Consider the following 14,324-nt stretch of genomic DNA (forward strand, 5'->3'; position numbering starts at 1 on the left):
TGTTGGAAGGGATCCTTCTTTCTGCAGAGCGAGAAGGAGGAATTGCACCAGACAGGCTGGCCCCAGTTATTTTATCTCTTTCCTGTGTCTCTTACAGCTCCTTTTGAGGAGCAGGCACCAGGCAGTACCTATACTGCGTTCCCAGGGCTTCTGCTGGTCTTGTGCATTTGGTGCGCCAAATTCAGTGACATTATTTGGCATAACTTGAGACTTGCATTGCTTTGAGTATTAGAATCTGGCCCACAGCCTTGCCTGTATGCAAAAGTGTCCTTACTCATTTAAGCTGAGTGGATAAACAAGTGTTTTTCTATTGACCCAAGTGGTACATGAAGTTGGTACCAGTTAAAAAAATGTGGTGTGTGTACGTTATTTCAGCTGATAATATTTTATGAGTAGAGATATGCAGAGATTCAGCTTTCACAGAGCCTCCTTCGTGTTCATGGAAGTGCAGCTTTTATCCTCAGGAATGCCTCCAAGCCTTGAAAAGTCTAAGAAAAACAAAGAGAGTGTGCAGAAAAAGAAATTTACTTTTAAATAAATAAAGTCACAAAGTGAAGTAGAGGGAATGAGGCTAGAAACTGTGTGGATAGATGTGCACTGTGATTGAAGGTAGCAGGCTGCAAGTTAAGCAGGACAGAAGTTTTAATTTAACCCCCATCTCCACAGACATCAGCACATGCATGCAGAGGATTATTACCACCATCTGTTTTATCTACAGTAGTTTTCATCAGTTGTGTTATTTTGTGAGTTTTTTAAGTGCTTAAGCACTGCTTTGAAGCTGTTGTGTTAATTGTTAACTTGGGCTGAATCTGCATGGATGCCTATAGCAGTGTCAGCGTGCTAAGATTGGAACAGTTAGATTAGTGAATGGAAGGATCAGCTCTGTGCCTGTGTAGTAATTTAATAGCTGTGCCAGTTCAATCAAATATACTACTGACTTTGTCACTGTGAAATGATATTTGCCAGATCTTAGATGGACTGCTGAGAAAGATGAATGTAATCTTTCATTTTTGTCTGAGTTAAAAATAAGGTAAGTAAATTCATTACATGGATTATTTTATTACTATTCTTCACAGGAGAAGAATAGGTATACTGGTATATTTGAATTCTTCATTTTAATGAAATATACATGTATGAGGAATGTTGTAGTGAATGGAAGGTAATGTAACCATTTCTTTCATATAACTTAATGTCATATTCTGATTTACTGGAGTTAATGTTGAAAAGAGAAATGAAGAGAAAAAAAAGAAAAGGAGTGTGTTTATTCCTTAATTTTTAAAATTTGTTTTTTCTTTCTTCTTTACAGAACCTGAAGAAGGTGTTTGTAGAATTTAGCCATCAGGAGCTATTTGAGTTCTACAATAAGGTCTGTAGATTTTACAATACTATAGTTTCTTTGTAAACACCTTATGGTGCTCAGCAGGCATTGTTGCCTTTATTAATTAAATCTAATAAAACTGGAAGAAAGGGATCCAACCTAATTTAAGGCTGTTGGATTTCTTTGATCACATAAACAATTTTCAAGAAGAGCCTGTGCATTCAACTTTGGAGTAGGCAGGACTTGGGTCACTGTGAGCATATCTGGCAGTCAGATCAGGAGGAGTAGCTGATGATTGACAGTGGGGTTCTCTCTGGAGATAGCATCTTCCTGTTACATCTTCAGTCAAGATGCTAGGCTCATAATCCAGTCAAAATCAACTCTATTATTTTTTTTTCCTTGTTACTATGCATTGGAAATTCACAGGAAAACATCTGTGCATGCTAAAGAGGTAGTATTTAGACAACTGTTTCTTTACAATTTGAATATTTAAACTGGAGCAATGAATTCTAATAGCTTCATGTAAAAACAAATATTCATGAGTACAGGATTTTTATATTGGTATGCAAATATATTTGGTATGCATAGTAGAAGATATTGGATATTTCTGTTTGTGTGTTTTTAAACATTTTATGAGTGGAGTTTTTTTCCTCTTTTTTTTCTTTAAATAGCTGGAAACTATACAAGCACAGCTGGATTCCCTTACGTGATGTTTTTGAAGACTTATTTCTCCATAATGCTCCTGCCACCTCATTATTTTGAATTGAAGATAGATTGCCAAGCTGTGTTTCCTGAAGGATTCAGCGGGTTGCTTCTTATAAAATTATATGGCTTATCTCCTTTTTAGACTAGTGCTATTGGCCAAGAGTCTTTGTTGAGGGTCTGAAGATTCTGATGGGCTTTCTCTTGTTTGCTTAGCAGTTGTGAAAGATTCGCTAAAGTCTTCTTTGCTTGCAGTGGGGAAACACCTTGCCCAACCCCTCCCCCCTTTAAAAGAATGCTACCCTGCTTCAGAATTTTTTTTTTCATCCTATTATGTGTGTTACTTGATTCTGGTAGAAATTTGCATATTAGTGAGAGACCAAGAATAAAACCCCTTTTTCCAGACATAAATGTAGAAACTGTAAGAAAATACACAGCTAATAAAATTTCTATACTTTTCCAGTACTATTCACATGACAATGCTTCTTGCAGATTCGTCAAAATAAATTCAGAATTTTAAAAGCTTATTTTGAGAATAGTCAAACTTCATTTTGTTATCTTTGTTGTGTTTTGGCTTAGTTTGGTGTGGGTTTTTTTCTCCGTTGAAATAATCAACAATGTTTCTGATTTCAGTGTTTACTTTTGGCACTGAAAATAAACATGGCTACTTAGCACTGCATGCCCACTAATGAATCTAAGAAGTATGCTGTATAACTGAGGGGAGAAATCTCAGAGCATGAAACAAAAAATTCTAAATTGACCTGACAGATTTCTGAAAGCTATGTTGATCCTTACTCATGCTGTTTTTACCACCAGTGTTTTTACACTGAAGAGGAAAAATTGAAGTATAGTTATTAAAGGCCAAGTTAGTCATACTTTCACCCATTAATTCCAGATGATTCATGAGCAGCAGGAGAAAAGTAGAAGTCATCTTAGTTCTTGTTTGTTGCTGTTTGTTGACAGGCAACTTCATATCTGCACAGTATATGACTCTGGGCTTTGGGCTTATAGAATGTGAGAGGAAATTTGCCTGTTCAGAGATTGAAGATTTTTTTTTCTTCCTGATGCCTATATCCTGATGCCAACCAGACAGTTTCCTCCTGTTGCTTGTTTGCTCATGATGTAGATATAAGTGCAACCAAAATATATGTTTTGAATAGATGGTTCTCCTGAATAGTTAGGTCCTCCTGTGCCAGATTTCCTGCTTTGTTGCTTTTGGAGAGCCTTTTTGTTGCTTTGTTGTTAGGGATTGTGCTGTCAACTCTAGAATACTTGAGGTTTGCACAAGTTGTCCATGCTGAAAATTAATAGATTCAGATGATAAAACCATTAACAGGCTATGTGTGAGTAAAGGGCACTGAAGAGAAAATACACACTTAGCATACTTCTTAGCTCTCAAAAGAAATGCCAAATGATAGTCTACCACTTTGATACAGTAACACTGTTACCCTGGAAGAAGAAGTGAGTCACCATTGCGCAGCAGAATATCCTCAGCTGTCCACTATAGCTTGTGAGGCTGGCTGCCAAAACCAAGTCTTGTAAGTCCCTGGTAAACGTGCCATATCTTCTGGAGATACAGTGCTCCCACCCACAGATGTCACATCCTTGGTCTGGCTGTTCAACAAGAGCTTGCCAGCTCGTCATCTCACACTGCACAGACTGGTGCATGTCTGCAGGTGGACACATCCCCACCATTCCATCTGCTTGCTGACAGTAGCAGTGCTTTGTAGTTAGTGCAGCTGAGGGAATGCCCTTCTGCATGACATGTCTTCTCTACCAGTCCTGTGGCACACTGTGCTTTGTGCAAGAACGCTGCTCTTGAGCCTTTTCACTGAGTTTCCAGAGCTTATGTTCTGGAAGTCAGGTCTGAAGTTAATTCAGACTTTCCTGTGTGAGGGGTTTAAGTTACAGTAATTTCACGATTACAAGCCACACCTGATTATAAGCCGCACCTCCGCATGGCGGCAACCTTTAGGTCTTTGTCCATATATAAGCCGCACCTGATTATAGGCCACACTGTCATTCGCAGTGAGGATCCACGTACAGCAAAGTAATGAATTAGTAGCAGAATCGTGGGGTCGCAGGGTTTACTGGCTTGGCTCGGGGCCAGGCGGGCTTGGCCCGCTCGGGGCCACCAACGGGGCCAGGTAGCCCAGCTCAGCACTGCCACTTGGTGGGGCTGCTCGGGGCCAGCTGCCGCTGCCGCCGCCACTGGGTTCACTCGCCCCAGCCCAGTGCTGCCCCGCAGCAGCAGGTGGGGACGGAACCCGCCTGCTCCTGTGGCGGCAGTAGGCAGGCAGGGACGGAGCCTGCCCACTCCTGCTCCTGCGGTGGCGGTGGCAGGCGGGGACGGAGTCCACCCGCTCCCGCGGTGCTGGTGGGAGGCAGGCATGGAACCCCCTGCCTCCCCCCTCGCTGCAGGGCCGGCAGGAGGGAGCCCCCCTGCCTCCTCGCCCCGCATTGCTGACATGGAGCCCGCCTCCACTCGCCGTGCAACAGAGTAACCAATTTGTAACAATCGTGCAATCCTGGGTTTTACTGGCAGGTTGCTCGACTCGGCACCTCGGCTGCGCTTCCAGGTTTGGAAATTTCAGAAAATTTTTCACATATTAGCCACTCCTGAGTGTAAGCCGCATTTCTGGGGTGGGATCAAAATTTTAGTCAAAATGGTGCTGCTTATAATTGTGAAATTACTGTACCTTTGTAAATGTAGGCAGTGATTGATGAATCCTGGAGGAGGAGGTGAAGGCTGGACTAGTTTGGAGACCAAGAGCCATTGCACAAATCAGTAGGCAGATCTGATAAAAAGAAGTCAGAATAGGAAGAAGTGGGGCACAAGAAAAAGGAAGGAGAGGGTAGAGAAATGGATACTCCCAAGGATGAAATCTGGTGTTGGAAAATACCAGGAAGAGAGTAGAAACACTGGAAAAGATGACAAAAGTATATATACAAAAAAAAATATTAAGTAGAGGGGGAGGGAGAAAACCTTATAGAAGAATGAGAGGAAAATTGGGGGATCAAACTAAGCCAGAATTAACTGAGGAAACTAGCCAGTTGTATAATTGGATCTAGTATTTCAAACTAACCCTGAAATGTCAACATTGGTGCAAAGTTGACCACAATCAAAGTGTGGAATAATGAAAAACAGATTTTGAATTTAACTTTAATAGGAAATATTTTAAAAATTACAAAATGATGTTGAAAGGGAAGAAAAAATCTCAGATTGCAATAATTCTGTGTATTTTATTTCTTTTTATCCTTGTTTGCAGATGACCAAAAAGATTTATGATTTCTTTACAGTGGCTGCTTTTTATTTTTTACTAACTGTACTGAATTCTTATTGTCAAAAGCTTTATTGTAAGTACAGTGGTTCCTTTAGTCAAGGACTGCTGAAAAATAAACATTTAGTTTAAAAAGACTCTTCTGTATGTAATGGGAAGCTTTGGGGTTGTACATTGTTATGTGGCAAGGACCTGTACCATCTTAGAGAAGTACATTGTCACTTAAATTTTAAGTGCTCCTGATTAAGGAGAGAAAATTGGCTGAGAAAGAGCAGAAGAATTTGGGGGCAGTTTGTTAGGTCTTGCAGAAAAGAAGGCTTTTATGCTGGTTGCTTCTTTCTGGGCCTGAGCACACCTGGAGAGGAGAAGCTTAGCCTTACCCCGAGAGAAGCTGTCTCTCCTTGGTTTATATAAGGTCCTGGTGTCTCAGAAGTGTCCATGAGCCAGAGGAAAAACAAGCACTGGCACAGACTGGGTCATGCTTGGGGAGATCTACCAGCAGGATGATCTAGACTGCCTTAGGGGTGGCAGAAAGAAAACACTTCCTTGGAGAAAGGTGGCATGTGGACTACACAGAACTGAACACACCAGGTTGGTGTGGGAGCCTAGACGTGTGTGTGCATTCTGAAGGTGTTCAAGCTTTGAGTATGTGTATTCATAAAAACAGAACAGTGAGTCTCAGGGGTGTTTTAAAGGTTTTATTGCAGAAAACAAAAGGGATGCATCCCATGCTCTTTCCAGTTCGGGATACTAGCATACTGGCCTGGAGTATCTCTTGGACATGATCCAGATTTGAAATTACCAAGGCTTGACATAGTATTGAAGGAAGATACTTGCAGAGATTTATTGAACTCTAAAACTGGAAATTGGAATGAATAAGAATTACTAAGTCTTTTAGATCTTTCAGTGTTTTTAAAAAACATTTGATTCATCTTTGTTCAGACATTCAAGACAGTATTTTCTGTGACTGTACTTCTTACAAAGCTGTAATGTCAAAATCTGCCTCAAATGGACCATTGCAAAAGAAGGAATTCTTTTGATTCAGGTGTAATAAGCATCAGTAATATTTTGACATGAAGATTCGGAGTTCTGGACCTAAGGACAAGCCAGTGTGAGAACTGCCTCAAAAGCACCACATTACTGGTGAAGAGCAGCCACTTGTACATCACTGAGCAAAACCAACACTAATGATGCATTAATGCTTGTTGAGTACAAATGCGTTAGATTATCTCCGCCCAGTTCAGACTTGGACATGTAATTCCTGTTTTTTAAGCAAATATTAAATGTCTGTAAGTTTTTGCATTTTATTTTTGTTGAAATAAAATATATAGTTAGACAAATATGGCTTTGCTGTCTCAAATTTTGATTAACTACCAAACCTGTTTTGGTTCTCCAGAGGAGATTTTCAAATTCTCCTTTAATTCCTGGGTTTGCTGGCACATAAATTTTAAGTAATGACCTGCAGTTTCATTTCTACAGTCTGATTTTAAGGGATCTGAAGTCTTGTTCCTTCAAAGCATAAAGAATTTACTGACATGCTAATTCTTACCTTTGTCAAAGGAAGAAAAGTTATTATTGTTACGAAGTAGTATAAGCTCCCCTTCACACTTTTTCATATTCTCATATTCTTGTTTCCAACATCATCAGTAACATTTCATTACTTGGCTGTATTAACATATTATTTCTTCAAAGATTATGAATTCTCTCACATTATGACGTAGTAATGACAAAGCTCAATAATGCCTGCTGACCAGTGAATAAGTATCATAGCATTTTATGTTGTAAGCTTTTATAGCTTATTTGACAGATGAAAATGAGTAACCTTTTGAGCTACTGTGTGGAAGTTCCTTTTCTATGGAGCAGATAAACTGACCTGAGTAACAGTGATTTTGAGTAGGTGTGTGAACCACAGTGCTGCTGACTGAAACACTATTGATGCTGTCTCATTAAGATAAACTAATGATCTGCTTTTATCTGCAGTTGTGTAAGTTGATTTCTGATTTCCACAGAAATTAATCAGTTATGTTGGATCTTTCTTCAGCCTCCTTCATTGTTCATCAGACCAAATTATATGCTGTGATTTTAACTGAAATAAAGGGTTTAGACCATCCCTTCATCCCTTCATTATTTTGTTTCTAAAGCAATAAAAACTACTGGTCTGTTACAAATCAGATGTTGTTCATCTGTGTTCAGGAAGCACTTAGTCCCTCTCACTTAGAGGGATTAGTCTTTTTTCTATTGAGGTCAAAATATATTTCCTCTGATTATTGAAATCACTCAAAGGCAATTTGGGGTCCTACAGATGCTGGAAGCATAACTGTGTTGACCAGCTGTTCTAATAAGGTGATCATTTTTAGAGCACTTTAAACTTCTTGTCATCGGTGTTAAAAATCAATTGCCCATTTATGATAATGTAAAACATATATTCAAGGAAATGTGGATGAATGTAGTACCTGTCTCTGAGATGGCTGTGCAGATCCACAAAGGCCAGCATGGGCAGCTGTAGAGTGCTAGTTCTGGGGTTGCTCACACTGGAGCAGCAAATCAGCTCTTTTGGAATTCACTGTCTGGTCACTCAGGACAAGGGAAGGGAGGAGGAAGAAGCACTGCCTGCACAGCACTAACAAGATTCCTCACATCTGCACTGTGTTGAAAGGGTCATCCCACGAGGGTTTCTGTGAAGAGCTCCACATACAGGTGAGCTGCCTTTATTTCATTTAGTTCATGGTTTCAGTAGGTAGGGCAGCTCTTTAGTAAATTGCATTTCACAGGCAGCATGAGAATGCTGCGCTTTTCCTGTTCTGCCTCAAGGGTTAAGGAATGCTTCTTAATAAAAAAATACAATCAGTTTGATTTAAGAAATTATGCAGTTAATGTATGTAGTGAGCATTTTAAATAATGTTTGCATTCTTGTGTTTGTTTCTAATGTCAAAGTGTTCTTCATAGACAATATCCTTGCAGGCAGCAGAGAATGAATATCAATGAGGTCCATGAAGCCCTGGGAGTGAGGAAAGGATCATGTCTCCTGTTCCATGCACTCCTCCATGTTGAGCCTTATGGGGCAGCTCAGCCTGTGTGCCTTTGTTTGCACTTCAGACTGCCAGTTAGTTGAGCAGTCACTACCTCTTTCCTGTATAGCAATGCATCAGGTTAAGGTCAGAGATGCTGACTGCATTGGAAAAAAGTTATGTCAGACTAAGTGTTGTTAGCTTAGCTCTTCACTCTGGAACAGATGAGAATATTTTTTTCATATGAGCTGCAGTTCTGCCCAGGTCTCCTACATGAAAGGAATGAGGTCAGAGTAGTGCTTTGCACGTCAGATGAATCCCTGATGCCTCTGTCAGGAATCATGCCTTGTGATGGTGGATCTCCACTATCTTCTACTCTTCTAATTCCTAGCAAATTCTTGCCATTTCTAGCTCATACACCATAGGCAGGCACCATAGGCCTCAAGAACAGAAAAGGATTTTTCTTGTGCTTTATCTCTGTCCCCAAGAGGATCCCTTCTCCTCTCTCAGGCTAGTGTTCAGTACAGTTCCAGGTAGTACCCTACCTACAAGCTTTTGCTGGGGTTTTCTCATCACCTCAAGTTTGAAACTCACTTTGAGAAGGGTCCAGAAAAGTTCTGTATATGAGATGAGAAGTACAACAAGACCTGCTTTTCAGGATATTCTCATTAAGGGCTATTATTCACTATTTGGCCGTTTCTGGAGCAAACTCTCTGTTCAATTAATCAATGATACAATTTTTTTTTGCAGCCAAACTGCCTACATGAGTAAAATTACCATTGTTTCCCCACATCCTTATGGATTGCAGCAAGCTAAAATATTCTTGGGATTGGATTTAGGGCAACAAAAGTGAAGTATATCAGATAAATGTAGAAGAAATGAAGCCTGTAAGTGTGATTGGAGCTGTGTTCACTCACTGTCTAACAGGATGAATGGCAGTGATCCCAGTTTCTTAGGTAATATGATACTAGAACATAATAAAAAAACCCACTCTCGTTAAAATATATATAAAGAGCCATTGAGGACACAAATAAGCAAAACAGAATCTCCTTTAAGCAAGAGAGCATAGTATGCCACTGATGATGCTTGAAGTGAGAAGTTTTCTCGGGTCTTACTTGGGGCAACACAGACTGTGTGTAATCCTCATTGCACTACCCAGGAAGTGGCTTGGAGTGCTTTTAATGTTCTCCTGCAACTGAACTTCCCATATCCTGTCAGATGACACCCCTGTATCTACCCATTAACATCTGTTTGGCAGCCTACTGATTGATTCCTTTGGGTCTGTAGTCAGAAGAAAGACAGTCTTCTGTATGTCAAGACAGAAGATACAAGGTGCTGAATGACTTCAAGCACTGTTGAGCAGTGCTGCTCTTAACTGCTTCTGCAAACAGCACCCAAATGGGAATGCAAAGCATCTCAAGTAATTTTAGTGTCTTTCTGTATGAACAGACTGTGTTTGCTAGGGTTGCTAGACCAGGTTTTGGGTGGGTGAGTGTCTCTCTCAGCACTGAAGTTGATAAATTTTAAAGCTATCTTCTGTCTGAGAACAGAGAAGTTATAAATTAATATTTTGTTAAAATACTCAGTATGAAAGAGAAGCCAAAGGTGGAGCTTATTCTGGTGCCTGGAGCAAAGTTCATGCTTTAACTTCTGTGTTAGATGAATAAAACCTACCCTTGAGTTCCTTCCAGATGGGTCTGGATATGAATGTATAAAACTATTGGCGCAAGAGGTTGTATCCCTGTGGCATAATGATTTCATCATGTTGGAAGAAACAAAACCTCCTCTTAATCAACCTTATTCCAGTGTGCAAGGCCACAAGACATGAATTTGTACCTTATTCTGATTTCATAGCCCTGCCTAAATCAAACCCAGGCTGCAGATATGACTGTACTTCTTACTTGCCAGAGTAACCCCGTTGTCATAACTATCTTCAGTCAAGTGTTTTTTGTGGTTTCAAATCAGACAGAGCCTTCAGCTGCCACATTAGCCCACTTCTGCATCCAAGGTATTAGTCCTTGAAAATTCAGCCCTTGAGAGTTCTGTCAACCTCTAGATAAATCAACCATATATCTTGTATAAAAAGATACAAGGGATCTTCTTATCACTTGTATGAAGATCTGTGTATGTTTGTTTATGTATATATTGTCGGAGCCCACCAGAGATGGGGTCTTTATGGCGAGATGAGAAAAGACACACGCATCGATGTGATGCAAGTCTAATCCACTTTATTGCTTTGTCTGTGTACATTTATAGAGAAGCACACACGTAGCACGTGGCCTTGTTGTCATTATAATTGGTACGTTGTTGCTAATCATGCGAAAGGGCTGTACTTTCTCATGGCTGTCCTCTAATCTCACATCCTGCTTTGCTGTCACTCGGCACCTTACCTAACTTCTTAATTGTTACTTTCTTGCACTTTCTCATCTCTACCTGCTGTTTTTACAAGGTTAAAGCTTTTCATAATCGTGCAGCACAGCTAAGGCCCCAACAATATATATACAAATATATGCACACATCTTTACAGAATACTTCTCATGCCTTGGTGACCAAAGATGCTACTCTGCATCTTTCTCTGCATAATCTTTTCTCCTTATTTCTCCCTTTCTCCTTGTATTTCTTCTGTATTTAAAAGTTGATTTTTAACCCAGTCTGGGAGTACAGTGCAGCAGTAATCTCACTGTATATGGACATAAGGATGAAAAAAAACCAGGAAAACACAACTGTGGCAACCTGTAAGAGACTTTGGCAGGAGTTGATTGCCCCAGATTTAGATTACAGTAAATTCACGAATACAAGCCGCACTGAGTATAAGCCGCATCTCTGGGTGTTGGCAAATATTTCGGTTTTTGTCCATACATAAGCCGCAGCCGAATATAAGCCGCTCTGTCGTTCGCAGCGAGGACCCGCGTGCAATTAGTAAGAGAACCGCGGGAGGGCGGGGTTTACTGGCTGAGCTAAGGCTGTGCAGGCTCGGCCCGCTAGGGGCCGCTGACGGGGCCAGGTGGCCCAGCCTGGTGCTGCCGCTCGGGGCCACCCCCCGCTGCCACTGGGGTCGGTCACCCCGGGTCGGCGCTGCCCCGCGGTGGCAGGCAGGGACGGAGCTTCCCCTGCTCCTACAGCAGCGGGGGCGGGCGGGGCCGGAGCTTTCCCGCGCCCGTGGCGCCGGCGGCGGGCACGGACAAAGCACCCCGCCTCCTCCCCGAGCCGCAGCAATGGCGGTGCGCACTTCCCGCCCCTCCCCGAGACGTGGCAATGGATGCGCGCACTTCCCCCCCACCCCGGGCCGCGGCAATGGCTGCGCAGGGCTCCCGTCGGCTCCCGGAGCCGCGGCAATGGCGGCGCCCCCCCCCCCCGTCGGCTCCCCGAGCCACGGCAATGGCGGCGCCCCCCCCCCCCACCTCTCCTCCCCGGGCCGCAGCAATGGCGGCGCCTCTCTCCGCCCTCCTCCCCTGGGCTGCAGCAGAGGAGGAAAGAGAGCTCTCCCGCCTCTCTCCCCGCCCCCCGTGCTGCCTGCAGGGAGCCAGGGCAACACGGTAACACTGTAACAATTGCGAAATGCCGGCTTTTACTGGCCGGTGCTTGGCTCGGCACTCTGGCTGGCACGTCTGGGGTTGTAAATGTCAGAAAATTATTAATATATTAGCCACACCCAACTATTAGCCGCACTTCCGGGTTTCCACCAAAATTTTTGTCAAATTGCTGCGGCTTGTATTCGTGAAATTACTGTACTTTATTTAAAATGGAATGCCTGTCCATGCCTCTCCCCAGGTACAAGTTAGCTGAAATCCCGCTCTTATGGATCATGCTAACAGCACATTATCTGAAAAATGCAGACACTTATCCGTAGTCTCTAGTCTTTAATCTGTCAGATTTCATTAACATGATCTCTGAGGACAGTTATAAGTAATAAAAATGATGAATCTCACTAAATCATGAATGGAGTTCTGGTTCTCCCTTGGATTTTGTGAAAACCTTCCTCCAACCTCACCAGTTTCTTTTTTGACCTCTTTGCTGATAAATTCTATTTTTACTGATTTTACCTTAGCTCACTGAGCTAACTGGCTTTGCTCACGACTTTCCCTATACTCTTTAAGTTGAAATTAATGTTTTGCCATGTTCTTTCTCTGTTTCTTACATATGTACTCTGTTAACTTTTCAAAAGTAGGGTCAGGAGTTGCCATTTTTCTGTCAAGAGTCCTCTGTTGGTGTACATTTTTGAAGGACTCAGTACAAATCTTGAAGTCTGTAAAAAAATCATTCACAGATAGATTATACTGTATAAAATTGCACTATTCATCACAATGACACCCAAGGTCACTACTGGTGATCTGGGAAAGTGGTAAAATAAACCATTGAACAGCTGAGAAGATCAGAAAACAGTAAAATACAGAAAAGAGAAAGGGAAAGGGAAAGGGAAAGGGAAAGGGAAAGGGAAAGGGAAAGGGAAAGGGAAAGGGAAAGGGAAAGGGGAGAGGAGAGGAGGAAAACATCTCTGAAACTTTGGACACATGAGGCACATATCTAATCCACCTTTATTAGATAATCTGTCCTGCTACAAAATGAATGTTTCCCTTGCTTCTTTAAGTGATCATGTAAACTTTTACTCTTCAGATATTCTGCTGCATTAGCAAGAAGATCCCTCTGTTATCTATAAGTACAGTCTGTTTATTTGAGTATACAGTGGTTTTCAGTCACGTCGTTGAAAAGCGAAGAGGTCTGAGAATGTCTGAGACAATGTGGAACATCCTTATAAATTCATTTTACTATCTAAAAGGAATGATGGTAGCATTATGTTCAAAAGTACAGAAGACTGAAAACATCGATGCTTCACAAACACCAATATTTGAAATGGATTTTTATTATCAGAAGAGGAAGAGAAATAGAAAGGCCAGCATGAAACATAGCATGGCAAAAACCACACAGAGTCTTGTCTACAAGTCTGATGAGATTTATGATCCATGGTCCTGGCCCATGTATTTTTGCAATGCTGAAAAAGCAAACACAAGGTAAGGGAAAATAATTATGAGTCATTCCTTTACTTCAGAGGTGATTAATGTGACATGGTCAAGTTAAATCCTCCAAAGAGACATCAGCTATGTTTTGCACTGATGGGTTTTGTAAGTATGGGTTTGATACTCTTCCACAGGAGATTTTAATTTCCTGCTAAAAGATATGGTTCATGATCAAAACCAAGGTATACATAAACACTAGCTGCTCAGCTTGTAAGACTGATGGTTTTTATATCAGCAAATTATCAGAACACAGAAGATCTTTAGTTTTATGATACAAATACCTCTGGACTATGAAAAGTATGTGGAAGTGAATTGAAATATTCTAATGGGCTATGCTGCAAAGGATCTAATAGCACCTCATCAGACTTCCATATTCCTGGTCTGCATTTAAAATCTGTAAATATTGTTCCTTTAAGTGAAAGAAAGAGTGGCACTCAGAAACACAGGCAACAAAAAAGATGAGCTCAAAAATACAGAGGTCCTTGGAAATGCTGCCAAATAAAACTATCTAAATGAGCCCACATCCACACACATGGACTGTCGCTTTGTCACTGTGCTTGCAAGCATTATTGAACCCTGATCTGGCTCCCTGTGCATATTTGCAAATCTATTGGTGTAACTGCAGACAGCACAAAGTTACATTTAATCCCTCAGCAGCTTCCCTTGATGTGTGTCACTTAAGGTGCTAAACCAATAGCTCAAGACTGTCTTTCATCCGGTTCATCTTCTCAATTTCTAATGGAAAACATGTCCTAGGGATGCTTTACCACTACCCCCAGCACTTCAGACCTAAATACCTCCATTCAGACCTTTGATTCCAGTTCTGTGTGTGCTGAGTTAGCCCAGCTCTACTATTGCCTTTCTCAGTGTCAGCAAATCCTTAGTTGGAGCAACCTCTCCTCTGAATGGGAGCTGAGCCCCGAGGTTCGCTCCAGTGTAACTGACCCTAGTTTTGTGGCTAGGCTGGAGGGAAGTGTTTTGCAGAAGTAATTTCCAATTT

The 14,324-nt window shown here is 41.6% G+C and overlaps 1 protein-coding gene across 1 annotated transcript in view; it reads left to right on the plus strand.

Moving 5' to 3' along the window:
- COMMD10 (COMM domain containing 10) overlaps window positions 1-2,547 on the plus strand; it is a 115,798-nt gene extending 113,251 nt beyond the window's left edge. Inside the window, exons 6-7 of the mRNA XM_033084942.1 lie at window positions 1,307-1,366; window positions 1,990-2,547. Coding sequence (XP_032940833.1) covers window positions 1,307-1,366; window positions 1,990-2,028 — 99 coding nt within the window. The 3' untranslated portion in view covers window positions 2,029-2,547. The remainder of the gene's footprint in view (window positions 1-1,306; window positions 1,367-1,989) is intronic.
- The last annotated feature ends 11,777 nt before the right edge of the window (window positions 2,548-14,324 follow it).

The sequence above is a fragment of the Catharus ustulatus genome, chromosome Z (genome assembly GCF_009819885.2).
Source record: "Catharus ustulatus isolate bCatUst1 chromosome Z, bCatUst1.pri.v2, whole genome shotgun sequence".
NCBI lineage: Eukaryota > Metazoa > Chordata > Aves > Passeriformes > Turdidae > Catharus > Catharus ustulatus.